Genomic DNA, 12,719 nt, shown 5'->3' with positions numbered 1-12,719 from the left:
ATATATATATATATATATATATATATATATATATATATAGAGAGAGAGAGAGAGAGAGAGAGAGAGAGAGAGAGAGGCTATTTATGTAAGTAAGAGTATTTTATTTTGAGTGCTTTTATCCTTCTCTTCCATAATTTCTTCTTTATTAAGAGTCCACCACCATTCCTAAGAACTTTCCTAACAATCCTAGACTATATCAAACGTGTCGTTAAGAATACTCTGCATGCTTCGGGCAAGTCAGTTGGATTATTAGCATAAGCCACACGTCTACGGCCCGTGGCATTCATTGGCTTGGTCATAAAAGGTAGTGCACTCTTAAGACCATAATTCTGTGTGGTGTAATCGATTTCTCCGAGACCGTCATAAGACAGTTAGATGACGCTAATAATTCGATGATGATGAGTCTCTCCAGCGGCTACTCGAACTAAGTCTTCCTATTTAGCAACACAACGACAAAAGATAAAGAAGATAAAAGAGAAAAAGGAAAAAAGAAACAAAAGCTTCTACCAAGCATAACTCCAAAAATGCCATTCCATTTCCGTCGGCGTCATGCGAAAGCCACGCCGAGGAGCAGCGCGGCCGAGACGACGGATCCCATGGCCGTGACGGCCGCTGCCGGATTGCCGCTGTGTCCCTGAGCCGGAGCAGGGCCGAAGACGGTCAGGTAGGACTGCGACCCCGCCGGCGGGACGGCGAAGTCTACGGCGGGCGGGAAGAAGGTCCCGTTGTTTAGTGAGGGGACGGCAACCGCCAGCTTCTGGTTCTTCTCGCAGTGGCTGGGGGCGCCGCTGGTGAAGTAGTAGTTCCCCGGGGTCGTCAGGTTAAAGAGGGAGTTGCCGTCGTCCAGCTTCCGTATGGGGTCGGTCAAGCTGCAGCTGTTAAACGCCCGCTCCGTCACCTGCATCACCGAGTCCTGGCTCGGCGGGTACAAGAACACTGGCCACAGCAGACCACGACACGGTGTCTAAAGCAGGTTAAGAAGACAACGACAGCAATGATACAGCTGAAACACTACTTACGAAGGGAGTCACCGAGGCGGAAGCGGTGGTTCTGAGACCAGGAGGAGTAGAGGAAGGGGTCGGACGGAGGGGGCAGCCCCCAGTAGTCAAGGTCTCCAACCTTGTACTGGTAGCACCAGCAGTCATCCCCTTGGAGAAGCAACAGCAGCAGGAGTCGTGCTGCGACGACGTGGAACGATGCCCGAAAGATCACCTGCTGCATTCTCGGGAGAACGGAGAGAAGATGATCATGTAGAGCGTTCAGGTAAAAATGATCCCTGTGAGAGGGGGGAGAAAGGAGGAGGAAACAAAAGAGACAAAGATAGCGCAATGATGAGGGCGGTAGGCGTACAGGCAGGCAAGAAGGTTTTATGGATGCATGAAGTGGCTGACGAGTTGCTTTTCTGGGGACATTTGGACGAATAGAACACGCTGTCTGCCACTGCAGTGCCCGTCTACGGTGCTCGGCGGGCACAGTTTCTTCTCGCAACAAACGGGTTAAGAGTTTCACAAAAGATACTCTTCTTAAACGAAGAAGAAACCATAAACTTCATCGTCACTTGAGAATCTCGAGTGTAGATTGAGATGGAGAGCAAAAATCCTGGTAATAAATTCACTATTGTAAATGCCACATGATCGACAACGCCAGAAGCACCTTGAACCTAACAACAAATCAGTACGAAGTTAGAAGCAGATGTTTGTCATTAAAAATCAAGGGGAAGATCTGGATACCCAGGTTCAACACTGATGTATATAACGACACCTAAAACATGATATCTGGATCACAAAAAATAAACCATTCCACATCTGTACAGGTAAACTACTTGTGGTTAAACGTAGGCAAACATCAGTTGTTTGTGATCTTACCATAAATCCACAATAATAATTACCAAAATTTTGGAACCCCCCAAAAACTGATACTGTAAACCCACACACCATGGCAGAAGTTGCAAAGGCACCTGGCCATTCAGACGAAGAAATAGCATTAGCAAGGAAAAGGATCCTTCACCTTTAGAATCATAGTGCATTTTGTTTGCCATACAAGGGCTAACCACATGAAAGTACAACATAATGAGAATTCTTATGGCCCTCGCTGGGATGGCCTGGTCCAATTAATGGGCTGTCAGCCACCGTAGTGGACAATGCCAGTCCAATTTCACATTACAACTAGGTTGCGTTAGGTTGAAGATATCAAATCAATTATTCGGCTTTCAGCTCACTGCTCTTAAATGATTTGTTTTTAGGTATTCGATTAAAATAAGCCAAAATTACATTTTTTTTTTCAATGGTTAAAGTAGGGTTTAAAAGAAGCAAGGTTTTCTTGCAGCCAGAATGGGTCAACACGTGTTGAGCCATGCCGGCTGAGACATAATCAAGCCAATTTCTAATGTTGATCTAACATCCATGTATATTACTAGCTAATTCTGTCAGGAATAGGCAGCTAAATTTCTGATGATTAAGTTCAAAGACTGAAGTTGCTTGAAACCCCTGTAGTAGTTCAAGAAGAATTTTATACTGGAAACTCTTCAGAGAAAGCAAAAGGCTCAAATAATACTTTCCATAAAAGAAGCTTAATCATGTAAAATCTGTATTCAAGTACATGGAATTAATTCATTATCAACTATGATAATAAAGCTAAAAGTTCATTGATTCAATATCCAAGGAACACATCAAATTTAATTATCCTAACATTTAAAGATGCATTATGTCAGGAGGAAGGATTTATAAGTAATTTTCAGAAAGACCAAATAGCAGAAATAAGCTAGGTGCAAGACAAAGAAAACTTGTCCAAATCAAAATTTTAATTTCAACTAATAATTCTCAAAGCGACTGGAGTCTGACATCATTGAAAATTGCTACTACAGATACATTACCAGAAATTTTCTTGGTTCAGGAAAGGCGGATGTTAGCTGTGGACATGTTGGCGGTCTTCAAAAGCAGACCATCAATGTCAACAGGAAGGAGAAACTTTTGCAAAAGGCAGTCTGTAGAAATAGTTTCAGGTAGTGGGACAATCACAAGTACACCATTCTTTCTGCTCAACATTCCCATCACAGTCAAACAGGTTCCCTCGATAACATACCTGCGTTATGCAAAATTGAATAATCAAAGTGCTAACATAACTCTATGACAATAATAAAGACCAATGCTTTCAGCAAAATAATTTAGATACCCTTCCTCAAGACGTAGTAGACGCGCTTCGCAGGAAAGCCGTCTTCCTTGTAACCATTTCTTCAAGGTGGAAGATAATTCTCTATTTAGGCTTGTGATGTTCACAAGAATGTTTTCTTCAATCAGAGGAATCACTTTGGAACCCTGACCAGCTTTCACCAAAGCTCTTAGACCAGATTTGACATCTGTTATGTAAAAGTCTGTAGCCATCCTCTGCCAAAGTTTCAAAGATAACAATGAGCACAGATGGAAGATTATGTTGTAGTCAAGAGATATAAAGAGTTTATGAGGGTGCATCAGAATGAACAATTGAGTTGCATAGTCAAAGATTCTTAATTTCTTTGTCTTCTACAAACTAGGTAAATAATGGATTGGACCCATGATCTTATGGTTTTATGGACAAGTGTAACCTGAATAGAAAATACATGCACTAACAGTTCAGTTTTCAATGTTAAATAAACTCGTAGCTGTCAAGATTGATGACTAAGTTCTCAGATTTATCCAAAACAGTGCTCAAAACAAAAGCTCGGACATCTATAAGAGACAAAACCTGCAGAGTTGCAATTCACATCATTAAAACAGAGTTGCAGTTCAGCAACATAGAATGCACATAATACTGGAGCATAAGAAGTATGCTAGGCGGGCTTGAAGACAATCCTAGCTCATCAATCAAGTTTGGCACCTCAAAGTCTTGGCATGAGCTCATTTATGTATCAATGAAATTATGCATAAACTGATTCTTGATGCTTTTGGCTGATAGTTAAACACCAGCATTGCATGGATACGGACATGAAAAATATGATTTAGATATTAGTTAGAAAAAGATGCAGTAAGATGATAAAAAGGGATATAAGATGCCAAAGAAATGCAAATTCAATGAATTGTACACGATATCAAGCTTCAACTTGATGAATTTTTCAAATGTAAAAAAAAAAAAATTCATGATAAGCCTTATAAATAAGAAGCCTCCACTTCTGTCATTTAGTGTTCAGATATCTTCAATCAAATTTCTCGATGATGAATTTGAGATTTAAAGAAACAGTTGAAAGCATATGACTGTGATTCTATCAAATTTAATACAAGAACACAGAATATAATATACAAGGCAGATGACTGGTCATTTTCCTTGATAGATTAAGTAAATCTGATTCGTAGGTTACATGGTCAATACAGACTTTACAGGACTTCTTTATTCTGCCCATAATAAATTTGGCATAACAGGGGTCTTTAAGAACTTCATGCAACTAAGGAGTATCTCTCATAACTCTCTACTTTAAAGAGAGTACAGATAAATTCCATAAATGATAAAAGGTAAGACATTTTTTTAATGTGAAACAGAGAATGAATTGAGACATTATTCCTGGATGTTTCCTTTTATATAGAAAATACCTATAGCGAATAGAATCCTTCTTGGTAAATAGTGAAAATAATACAATAAACAAATCAGGCAACAAGTTGCTCTTTATTATAGAATTAAGGAAATCTGATTGGTAGGTCCTCAAAGTTGACACAGAGCCGTCAACTTCAGCTTATTTTAGCCAAGAAAATTTTGGTTATAAGTTATAACAGAAGCTTCAAAGAACATATCAGTCACCCAATAGCTAGATAAATTTGGAGAAGCATATACGTAAGAAAATTATTTGCTTTCAATGTAAATCAATGAACGAATTGAAACTCTATTTAAAGTTCTTTACCTCAAAGCACATGTATATAGTTTGTGACTTAGCCCTAACACCTTACTAGATAAGTTTGGAAAGCATCTGTAACTACCAACTGAGAGACTATACTAGCCTACTATTCTAATACATCCATCTTCTAAAGACAATAGAAAGAAAGCTTCATGATGGCCATTTGTAGATGATTTGGCTGCGAAACTGAGCCACCGAGGGTTTAGGTCATTCCAAGCAATAACACTAAATAAAGCTAAGGATCAAATGGTAATGAAGGAAACAAACAGGAGAAGAACAAGTCCTGAAAGCTACTAACTTAGCTAAAAGCCAAATAGTGCCAGGTATATAATGATAAAGAAAGAGCTGCAGATCTTTCATTACAAATCAAGGGACTACCGTGAAAGTGCTAAATCCAACTAAAACATGTCTAGTCATCCTTCAGAGAAATGACTCTTAAATATTTAATTAAGCTATTATGTTATACCCGTCTATTTATCAATGCAGTTGCCACTAATACTACAAAACAATTATAAAGTAAGAACTTTTCAGTAACTCAAATTAAGGAATCCAATTAGTCATATTCCCCTATGCCTCCAAAGAAATAAGAACAAAACTTATCAGCTCATCTCTATCAATCAAATCATCTTAAAAAAATAAAATGAAAGAAACTAAGTTCTATTAACAAACACCATGACAATTTTATTCTCTTTTCGCAAATAAAAGATGGAAGGAGAAGATGTGATGAGGAACACAAGTTCATCAAATTTACTGAACACAGGTTGTACCTCCACGAAAGCTAAATTCCACTGGAAGCATTGATGGCTAACATGGGCTTGCTTTGGGTGGCATCCACAACATTCATACAAGATGGTTGACGTATAGACACATCTTCCAGCCTTCTCATATGAGGATTCAAGAGAAAGATCTCCACATGAAGCAAACTATGGCAATTAAAGAAAAAAAGAACAATCAGAGGTAACTATGACTTTCACAGTTTGATAAAATAAACAAAACATCCTAATGTGGAGAGGAATAACTAATGAAATCTGTAATTAGTGATCCACAAGAAAAGATGATTTTTTATATCAAACATAAAATCATAGGCCAATACTTTTGATTTGCAACCTAATATTATCACAACAAAGATTGAGCCAATAGAATCCCTAGCAAAAATAGATGAGGTGGTTCAAGGCTGTGACGATGTAAAATATTTTTCATGAATACAAAATGATGCTAAATTAGTTCCAACCCAAGCTAAATGAATAATATTCCAATAGCTCTGCGATTACAGCTCTGATCAAGAAAAAAAAAATATCAAGCAGGCCTAAAAAAAAATGGATCAAGTATTTTAATGGCAACTAAGATGGTTAAAGAGCAAGTAAATAAGTCAATAAGCTCCACCAATTGATTCAACAGCTAAAAGGATTCCCAAAATGGGCTAAAATGGTTGTAGTGATGCTTAAATGCCTTAGGTTGGACACATGATGTTCCACATTGTGATGCCAAAACAGAACAGGTAGCGATGCTGAAAGTTGTTGCGCTTCAACAACTTGGAAGCACATTCATAACATCTCTAGTCTCCGCGGAAGATGATCCCAAGCTTCGCAAACCATAGATCGAACGAGTGATGACCAAATAGCGAAGGTTGGACATCTCCATAAGATCTCTAAAAGAGAAAACAACCAATCCATCCACATCCACAGATTATTCGTTTGCCAGAAAGAAATGAGATAGGAGGAACGTAACCGGCCAAATCGCAAGCGATTCAACGAAGAAAGGCAAACAACCGTCAATCAAGAGGCACTACCCCAGTGACCTTGACGAGCTGGCTGTCCTTGGCGGAGAGGAGATCGGTGTCGGGGAAGCGATCGAGGAAGAGGTCGAGGGACAACTTCCTCCTGTAGGCGGCGGCGTTCCAGAGAAAGAAAGCGAGGATGAGGGCGGAGAGGACGAGGACGGAGACGAGGAGGACGGCGTTGTGGACGACGACGAGGATGAAGACGGCGAAGGCCAGGGCGGCGAGGAGCAGGGGGACGACGACGCGAATCACGGCGGCCGGGACCGGGCCGAACCACCTCCGTCGATCGGAAGCCACGGCGAAGGAAAGATCGTTCATCCCTCGTCCCCCTCCTCCTCCACCGGAACAATCTCGTTCCGGGGCATCCACGACCGGCGTCGGGGGAGAGAGGTGGTTCGGAGCGGAGGGGTTCTATTTAGGATCGCCATCATCTCCGTTGACGTGAGGTTTAAGAAAAGCAAGAAGGAAAAGCGGCGAGCATTAATTAAAGACTAAATTACACTTTTTCCCTAATCTTAATTTACCTTTCGTACTTACCCGTCGAGAAACAATAGGGGCGAATAGGGTATTTCATAGAGGTGTGTGAGCGCCGGTGTCTCGGTTTTCGGTGACAGGCGGCCACCACGTGAAGCGACAGAAAAGCTGTGACATTAATGTGGCTGTGGGGAAGGGTGGGGTTTGCATCCATGCCTCGGGCCAGCGATAAAACAGCGAAGGATGTCTACCCATTGGCCAGAACTCATGGGTCCCACAGTTCGATCATCAAAATTCGGACCTTTGGACGAATCCTTGACCGATTCGAACGTAGCTGCGACCGCATGATGGCGATGGGTGAGATGGGCACACATCATTTCTATTTGGTTGATATTTGATTCGTGTGCATGCGCAGTGGCACGCGTCCACATGAACAAGAGGAGCAGTTGAGAGCGTGGTGGTATAGAGAACATCCACTTGATCGTGGAATAGAGCGGGCTTCATTGCTTGAATAGCTAGCAGTATTACAGGGAGTATGGGAATTTACCGGCTTATGAGCATGAACTATCTTATACAGAGCAGCATTTGCTCCCAGGTTTGGATCGGATGGCCGAGTCCAGAGTGAGGACGCGGTGATCACTTGCACGTTTTAGCATTTGCTTTTGATGGTTGCTAGAAGATAATCTGATCTGATTCGTATATTTGAATCCTGCTATACTCCGAGAACCAATTTGGCAGTACGAATCTTCAAGTGTGTCGTCAATGGAATAGTGCTCCCGACGCTCCTCTCTCGTAAGGGGAAGGCCAACGCTAGGAGCATAGGGTCGAGTCAAATCATGAGAGAACCCTATTTGTCGACGCGGATCCGTAGTCACTTGATGGAGTCATCGGCAGAAAAGAACGATAGTTTCGAAAGATGAAAGAAAGAGCACGATGGAATGGGCCCGAGACGTACTTATCTTAGCAATCCGGCCCATATTGTATACGAAATGGTTTTACTCTGTTCCGATAGGACTCGATGCAAATCTTAATACTGTTTCATCGATTCAGTACACATCAGTTCATGAGAAAATTTTTACATCGATGTTGGTGGATTATATATATATATATATATATATATATATATATATATATATGTATATATATATATATATATGTATATATATATATATATATATATGTATGTATATATATATATATATGTATGTATATATATATATATACATATATATATATATATGTATATATATATATGTATATATATATATATGTATGTATATATATATATATATGTATACATACATATATATATATATATATATGTATATATATATATATATATATATGTATACATACATATATATATATATATATATATATATACATATATATATATATATGTATATATATATATATATATATATATATATATATATATATATATATATACATACATACATATATATATATATATATATATATATATATATATATATACATATATATATATATATACATATATATATATATATATACATATATATATATATATATACATACATATGTGTGTGTGTGTCAATTTTTTTTTATTTTTACATCAATCCTAGTCCTCTTAGGACATCCTAAAGCGATCTTTTGCCCTTGATATTGGACCGATCTATAAGTTGAAACGGTCCAATTACAATACTTTTGTATAGGCTTAATTGTATGAATATTCTTTTATATAGGCCTATAATGTTTCGATCAAGTCTTCTTCTTCTTTTTTTTTGCATGTTTTATTCTTAAATCAATAATGATACTCCTTTAGAATCTCACAAAAATGATAAGCTGACTTGTATTGTATTTTAAGTAGATGTTTTATCATCAATATTCCCTACTTAATCAGCATTGATAAAGGTATGAAGATGAAATAATAAGTGTTTACGAAGAAGAAGTTTATGATTGAGAGTTCCTTTGAGATATTGTAGACTCATTTTACTATAGATCAATGTATAGTAGACGGTCGTTGTATAAATTATGATAATTTATTAATGGTAAATGAGATGTCTGAATATAGAAGAGATACGTATTGTAAGGAGCTAAGTACTTGTTGGTATTATATAGGATCCGTAGTAAACTGCTATCATATAATTTGAGTAATTCAGTAGTAGAGAGTGGAGTATCAACCTCATTGGCGTTCTACATGCTCATTTTTAATAGTAGATCTTCAACGTACTTCTTTTAAGATAAAAAGAGTTATGAAGACGTGTATGTTACTTCTACTTCTAGAAAGTAGCTTAAGGTTCATAGATCCTTGATGAAATATCGATCAACCAATTGCTTGAGAAATTCCTTGATCTCTATAGGATTATTGCTTATAACGATAATATCACCCACATGCACTAGTAGATATATTATACTTTTATTTTATTATCGTAGAAATAACGAAGTATCAGACTTAGTGTTAACGAAGATAGTAAATGCAAAAAATGAGCCAAGTTCGGTGTACAAGCTCTTAGAGTTTAACGAAGTCCATAAATAGCATTTTGGAGTTTACAAACTTGTCTTGGATATTGATGATGGATGAAGCTAGGAGGTTGCTGTATAAAAATGTCTTTAGTTAGAGTCCCCTATAAGAAAGCATTGTTAATATCTAATTGTCTTATGTGTCAGCCTTTTGTGATAGCCAAACTCAGGATAAGTCGAATTACTATCGATTTAATAACGGGACTGAATATTTTTTTAAAATCAATACCAGCTCATTGATGAAACACTTTAGCCACTAGATGTGCTTTATATCTAGTAACAGATCCATTTGGATTTCTTTTAATTTGAAAGATCCACTTACACTTGATAATATTTTGTGTGTGATAAAATAGTACAAGGGTCCATATGAAATTATAGAGTAGGGTATCATATTCTTTATACATAGCTTTGCACCAGTATGAAGATTTTTGCACTTGAGTAATGGTGGTAGATTTAATTGGCTCAGATGGAGAATTTATGATAACATGAAGGTCAAGGACTTAACGCGGTTTAAAAATATTACTTTGGGAGTATATTGTTATGAGATGTCTAGGCATGATAAGATTATTAGATTGTGTTGTATGTATAGGTATAGGTGGAGAGTTACTAACACGTACTTGATTAGGCTGAGGCACTTCGGTGTCACTAGATCGAGGAGAAGTCAAAAACATTAGTTGTGGTTCCGAGGGTGTTGCTTCATTAGTTATTGCAAAGTGAATTTGTGAGCACTAGAGTGAGCATGCGATTAATGAGATAGACTGTAGTTGGAAAGACTACTTACTAAAAGGTTGGTGGTATGGAGGCTTAGTATAGAAGGATTAAACCAGTTTCAACTATCTGTTGATGTTTGAGGAAGAAGATATTTTGAGAATGTGCACTGATCTGATGAACCAAGCTAGTAAGTGGATGTTTGATCAGGAAGGTTTCCGTGCTTGAGGAAATGTTGGTGAGGAAGAAGATACCAAGGAAGAAGACGCTAGTGAGGATGCTATTACTGCTGGTGGGAGGAGAGGTTTTGCTGTCGTTGCAACAATAGCAATTGCAAAAGGTGTTGTCGTAGTGGTAAGATCTCATTCTTCTCCTCCATTTTTTGGATGCCTAGGATTCAAGGATACACCCAGCAAGCAGATCAGAGGAGACAAAGGGGCGATCATGGTGGGGAAGAGAGTGAGCGGTGGGAAATATCACCTAACAGAAGAGGAGAAGTAGGGGAAAGTTACAGTTATCGATCTTTAGAGCAAAACGACGACTAAGGAAGGCCTCGATCATCTCCTCGAGCACATTCAGAGATCAATGACAAAGGGCTGCGACTGCTATCTCTTGTTATTAGTGAGGTAGATCAGAATAGGAAGAAGTTTGCCATTGTCTTTGTTGGAAAATCTAGGATGACATCACATGTGCAGTGGAAGAACATAAAAAAAATTTTAAAATTCTTATAGAAAAATAATGTTTCATCGTCGTGCAAAGATTGGTATGCAAAAACCCTCAAAACCGAAAAACTATGCATATAAGAAAGACGTGTTACCTAGGGAGATCATATATCCTGAAAACTTATAGATTTGTGGGAGAGGATGAAGGAGGTCAACTACGCATATTAGAAAGACGTGTTACCTAGGGAGATCATATATCTTGAAAACCTACAGATTTATGGGAGAGAATGAAGGAGGTCAACTGTCCTCCTCTCTAGTAATGATCGATATGGCAGGGGCTACGAAGATATTCATCAAATCGCTGCCCAAAGCTCTTCTTCGCACGTACCATGCAATCAAGAAGGGGCTGCCCCTTCTTGTAGTCTGCATGCCCCAAATAGAGGCTATAGTATGAGAAGAAAAGAGAGAGAGGAGAATAGAAGGAGGCATCCTAAAATAACCTAGCTCATAGCCCTTTGGTTCCCTCCTATTTATAGAGGCCCCCTATCAACTTACTATAATGGATCCTACCATATTGGGTACTGGATCTCCATCCAACTACCCACGCTACTTAGATTAGTGGGTCTCTATCCACTAATCTCTCATTGGCTCTTATTGGATCTCATCCATATGATCCAATATTTCATGGGTTTATTAGATATACAAGAAGATAGAGGCTCCAACGGATATCTCATATCCAAACCTCTACTTGTCGTAACACATATTATATGTGTATGACCCTTTATGCCCAATATCGAGCTGGCCGTGAGTTATACCTATCAAAACTCCTTCTGGCTTAGTGAATTATTATCTACATAATAATTCACTCGACTCATCGACTACAGACGTACTAGGTCACTACGTCGTAGTCCCCAAACAATATAGGGGAATCCAATCCATTAGACCTATCTGTCCTTAGTTATCATATATATATATATTCTCTCATCTATCTAATATCCCAGATATGGTACTAGATATGGTACCATATCTAGATATGTATACTAGATATTAGATATGGTACTATCAGATCCATATGGTTTCTATTCGAGTTTCGCTCTAATCGGATTCTTCCGGAGAACCTTTTCTCTCTCAATTCGAATGACCCTAGCGAGGGATTTGTTTGAGTGAGAATATATGAGATATTCCTCTCATGATTCCGAGAGTGGATGATCTCTCCGCCAAGAATATATTACTTCTCAAAGAACACCGCTCTCTTTGCTACAAAGACATTTTGGTCCTCGAGATGATACCCACAAGTTTCCTTGGGGTAACCCACGAACTTGCACTACTCCGTCTTTGATTCTAACTTATCAAGGTTATATCTTTTAATGTGGGTAGGACAACCCCAAATTTTAATAACCTTAAGATCATGCTTCTTCTCTTTTCATATCTCATATAGTATAGACACTACCAACTTAATTGGAATAATGTTCAGAAGGTAAGCTGTGATTTCTATGACGTATCCCCAAAATTAGATGGGTAGATCGACAAAACTCATCATGGACCACATCATCTCTAATAGTATATAGTTCCTCCCTTCAGATATATCATTGAGCTGAAATGTATAAGGAGATGTTCATTGGGATAAAATCTCATTGTCCTTAAGGAACTGGGTGAACTCTATACTCAAGTACTCACCTCCTCGATCTGATCCAAGAGTTTTGATACTCTTTTTGGTCTTATTCTCCACTTC

General features: G+C 38.4%; 2 protein-coding genes across 5 annotated transcripts; both read right to left on the bottom strand.

Annotated features, from left to right (window-relative positions):
- Positions 1 to 451: 451 nt before the first annotated feature.
- On the bottom strand, positions 452 to 904 carry LOC103985713 (early nodulin-like protein 8). The gene has a single exon (XM_065109469.1). It carries the CDS (start codon positions 902 to 904, stop codon positions 548 to 550), a length of 357 nt encoding a protein of 118 aa, XP_064965541.1. The 3' UTR covers positions 452 to 547.
- Positions 452 to 7,091, bottom strand: LOC135584436 (uncharacterized membrane protein At1g16860-like). Of its 4 annotated transcripts, XR_010487102.1 has the most exons (6): positions 6,648 to 7,090; positions 5,626 to 5,781; positions 3,172 to 3,383; positions 2,873 to 3,081; positions 1,866 to 1,957; positions 452 to 1,660 (listed from the first exon to the last, which is right to left on the bottom strand). XR_010487102.1 is itself a non-coding variant. In XM_065109467.1 (5 exons), exons 1-4 carry the CDS (start codon positions 6,954 to 6,956, stop codon positions 2,889 to 2,891), a joined length of 870 nt encoding a protein of 289 aa, XP_064965539.1. In that variant the 5' UTR covers positions 6,957 to 7,090; the 3' UTR covers positions 452 to 1,660; positions 2,873 to 2,888. The 4 variants fall into 4 exon arrangements, 3 of the variants coding, with proteins under 3 accessions (XP_064965539.1, XP_064965540.1, XP_064965538.1); XM_065109467.1 differs by lacking the exon at positions 1,866 to 1,957; XM_065109468.1 differs by lacking the exon at positions 452 to 1,660 and having other exon boundaries at positions 1,675 to 1,957; positions 6,657 to 7,091.
- Positions 7,092 to 12,719: the final 5,628 nt, after the last annotated feature.

This window comes from Musa acuminata, chromosome BXJ2-5 (assembly GCF_036884655.1).
Source record: "Musa acuminata AAA Group cultivar baxijiao chromosome BXJ2-5, Cavendish_Baxijiao_AAA, whole genome shotgun sequence".
NCBI classification, from domain to species: domain Eukaryota; kingdom Viridiplantae; phylum Streptophyta; class Magnoliopsida; order Zingiberales; family Musaceae; genus Musa; species Musa acuminata.
Note: the sequence above shows the minus strand (reverse complement) of the source record. Positions and strands in the feature narration are given on the sequence as shown.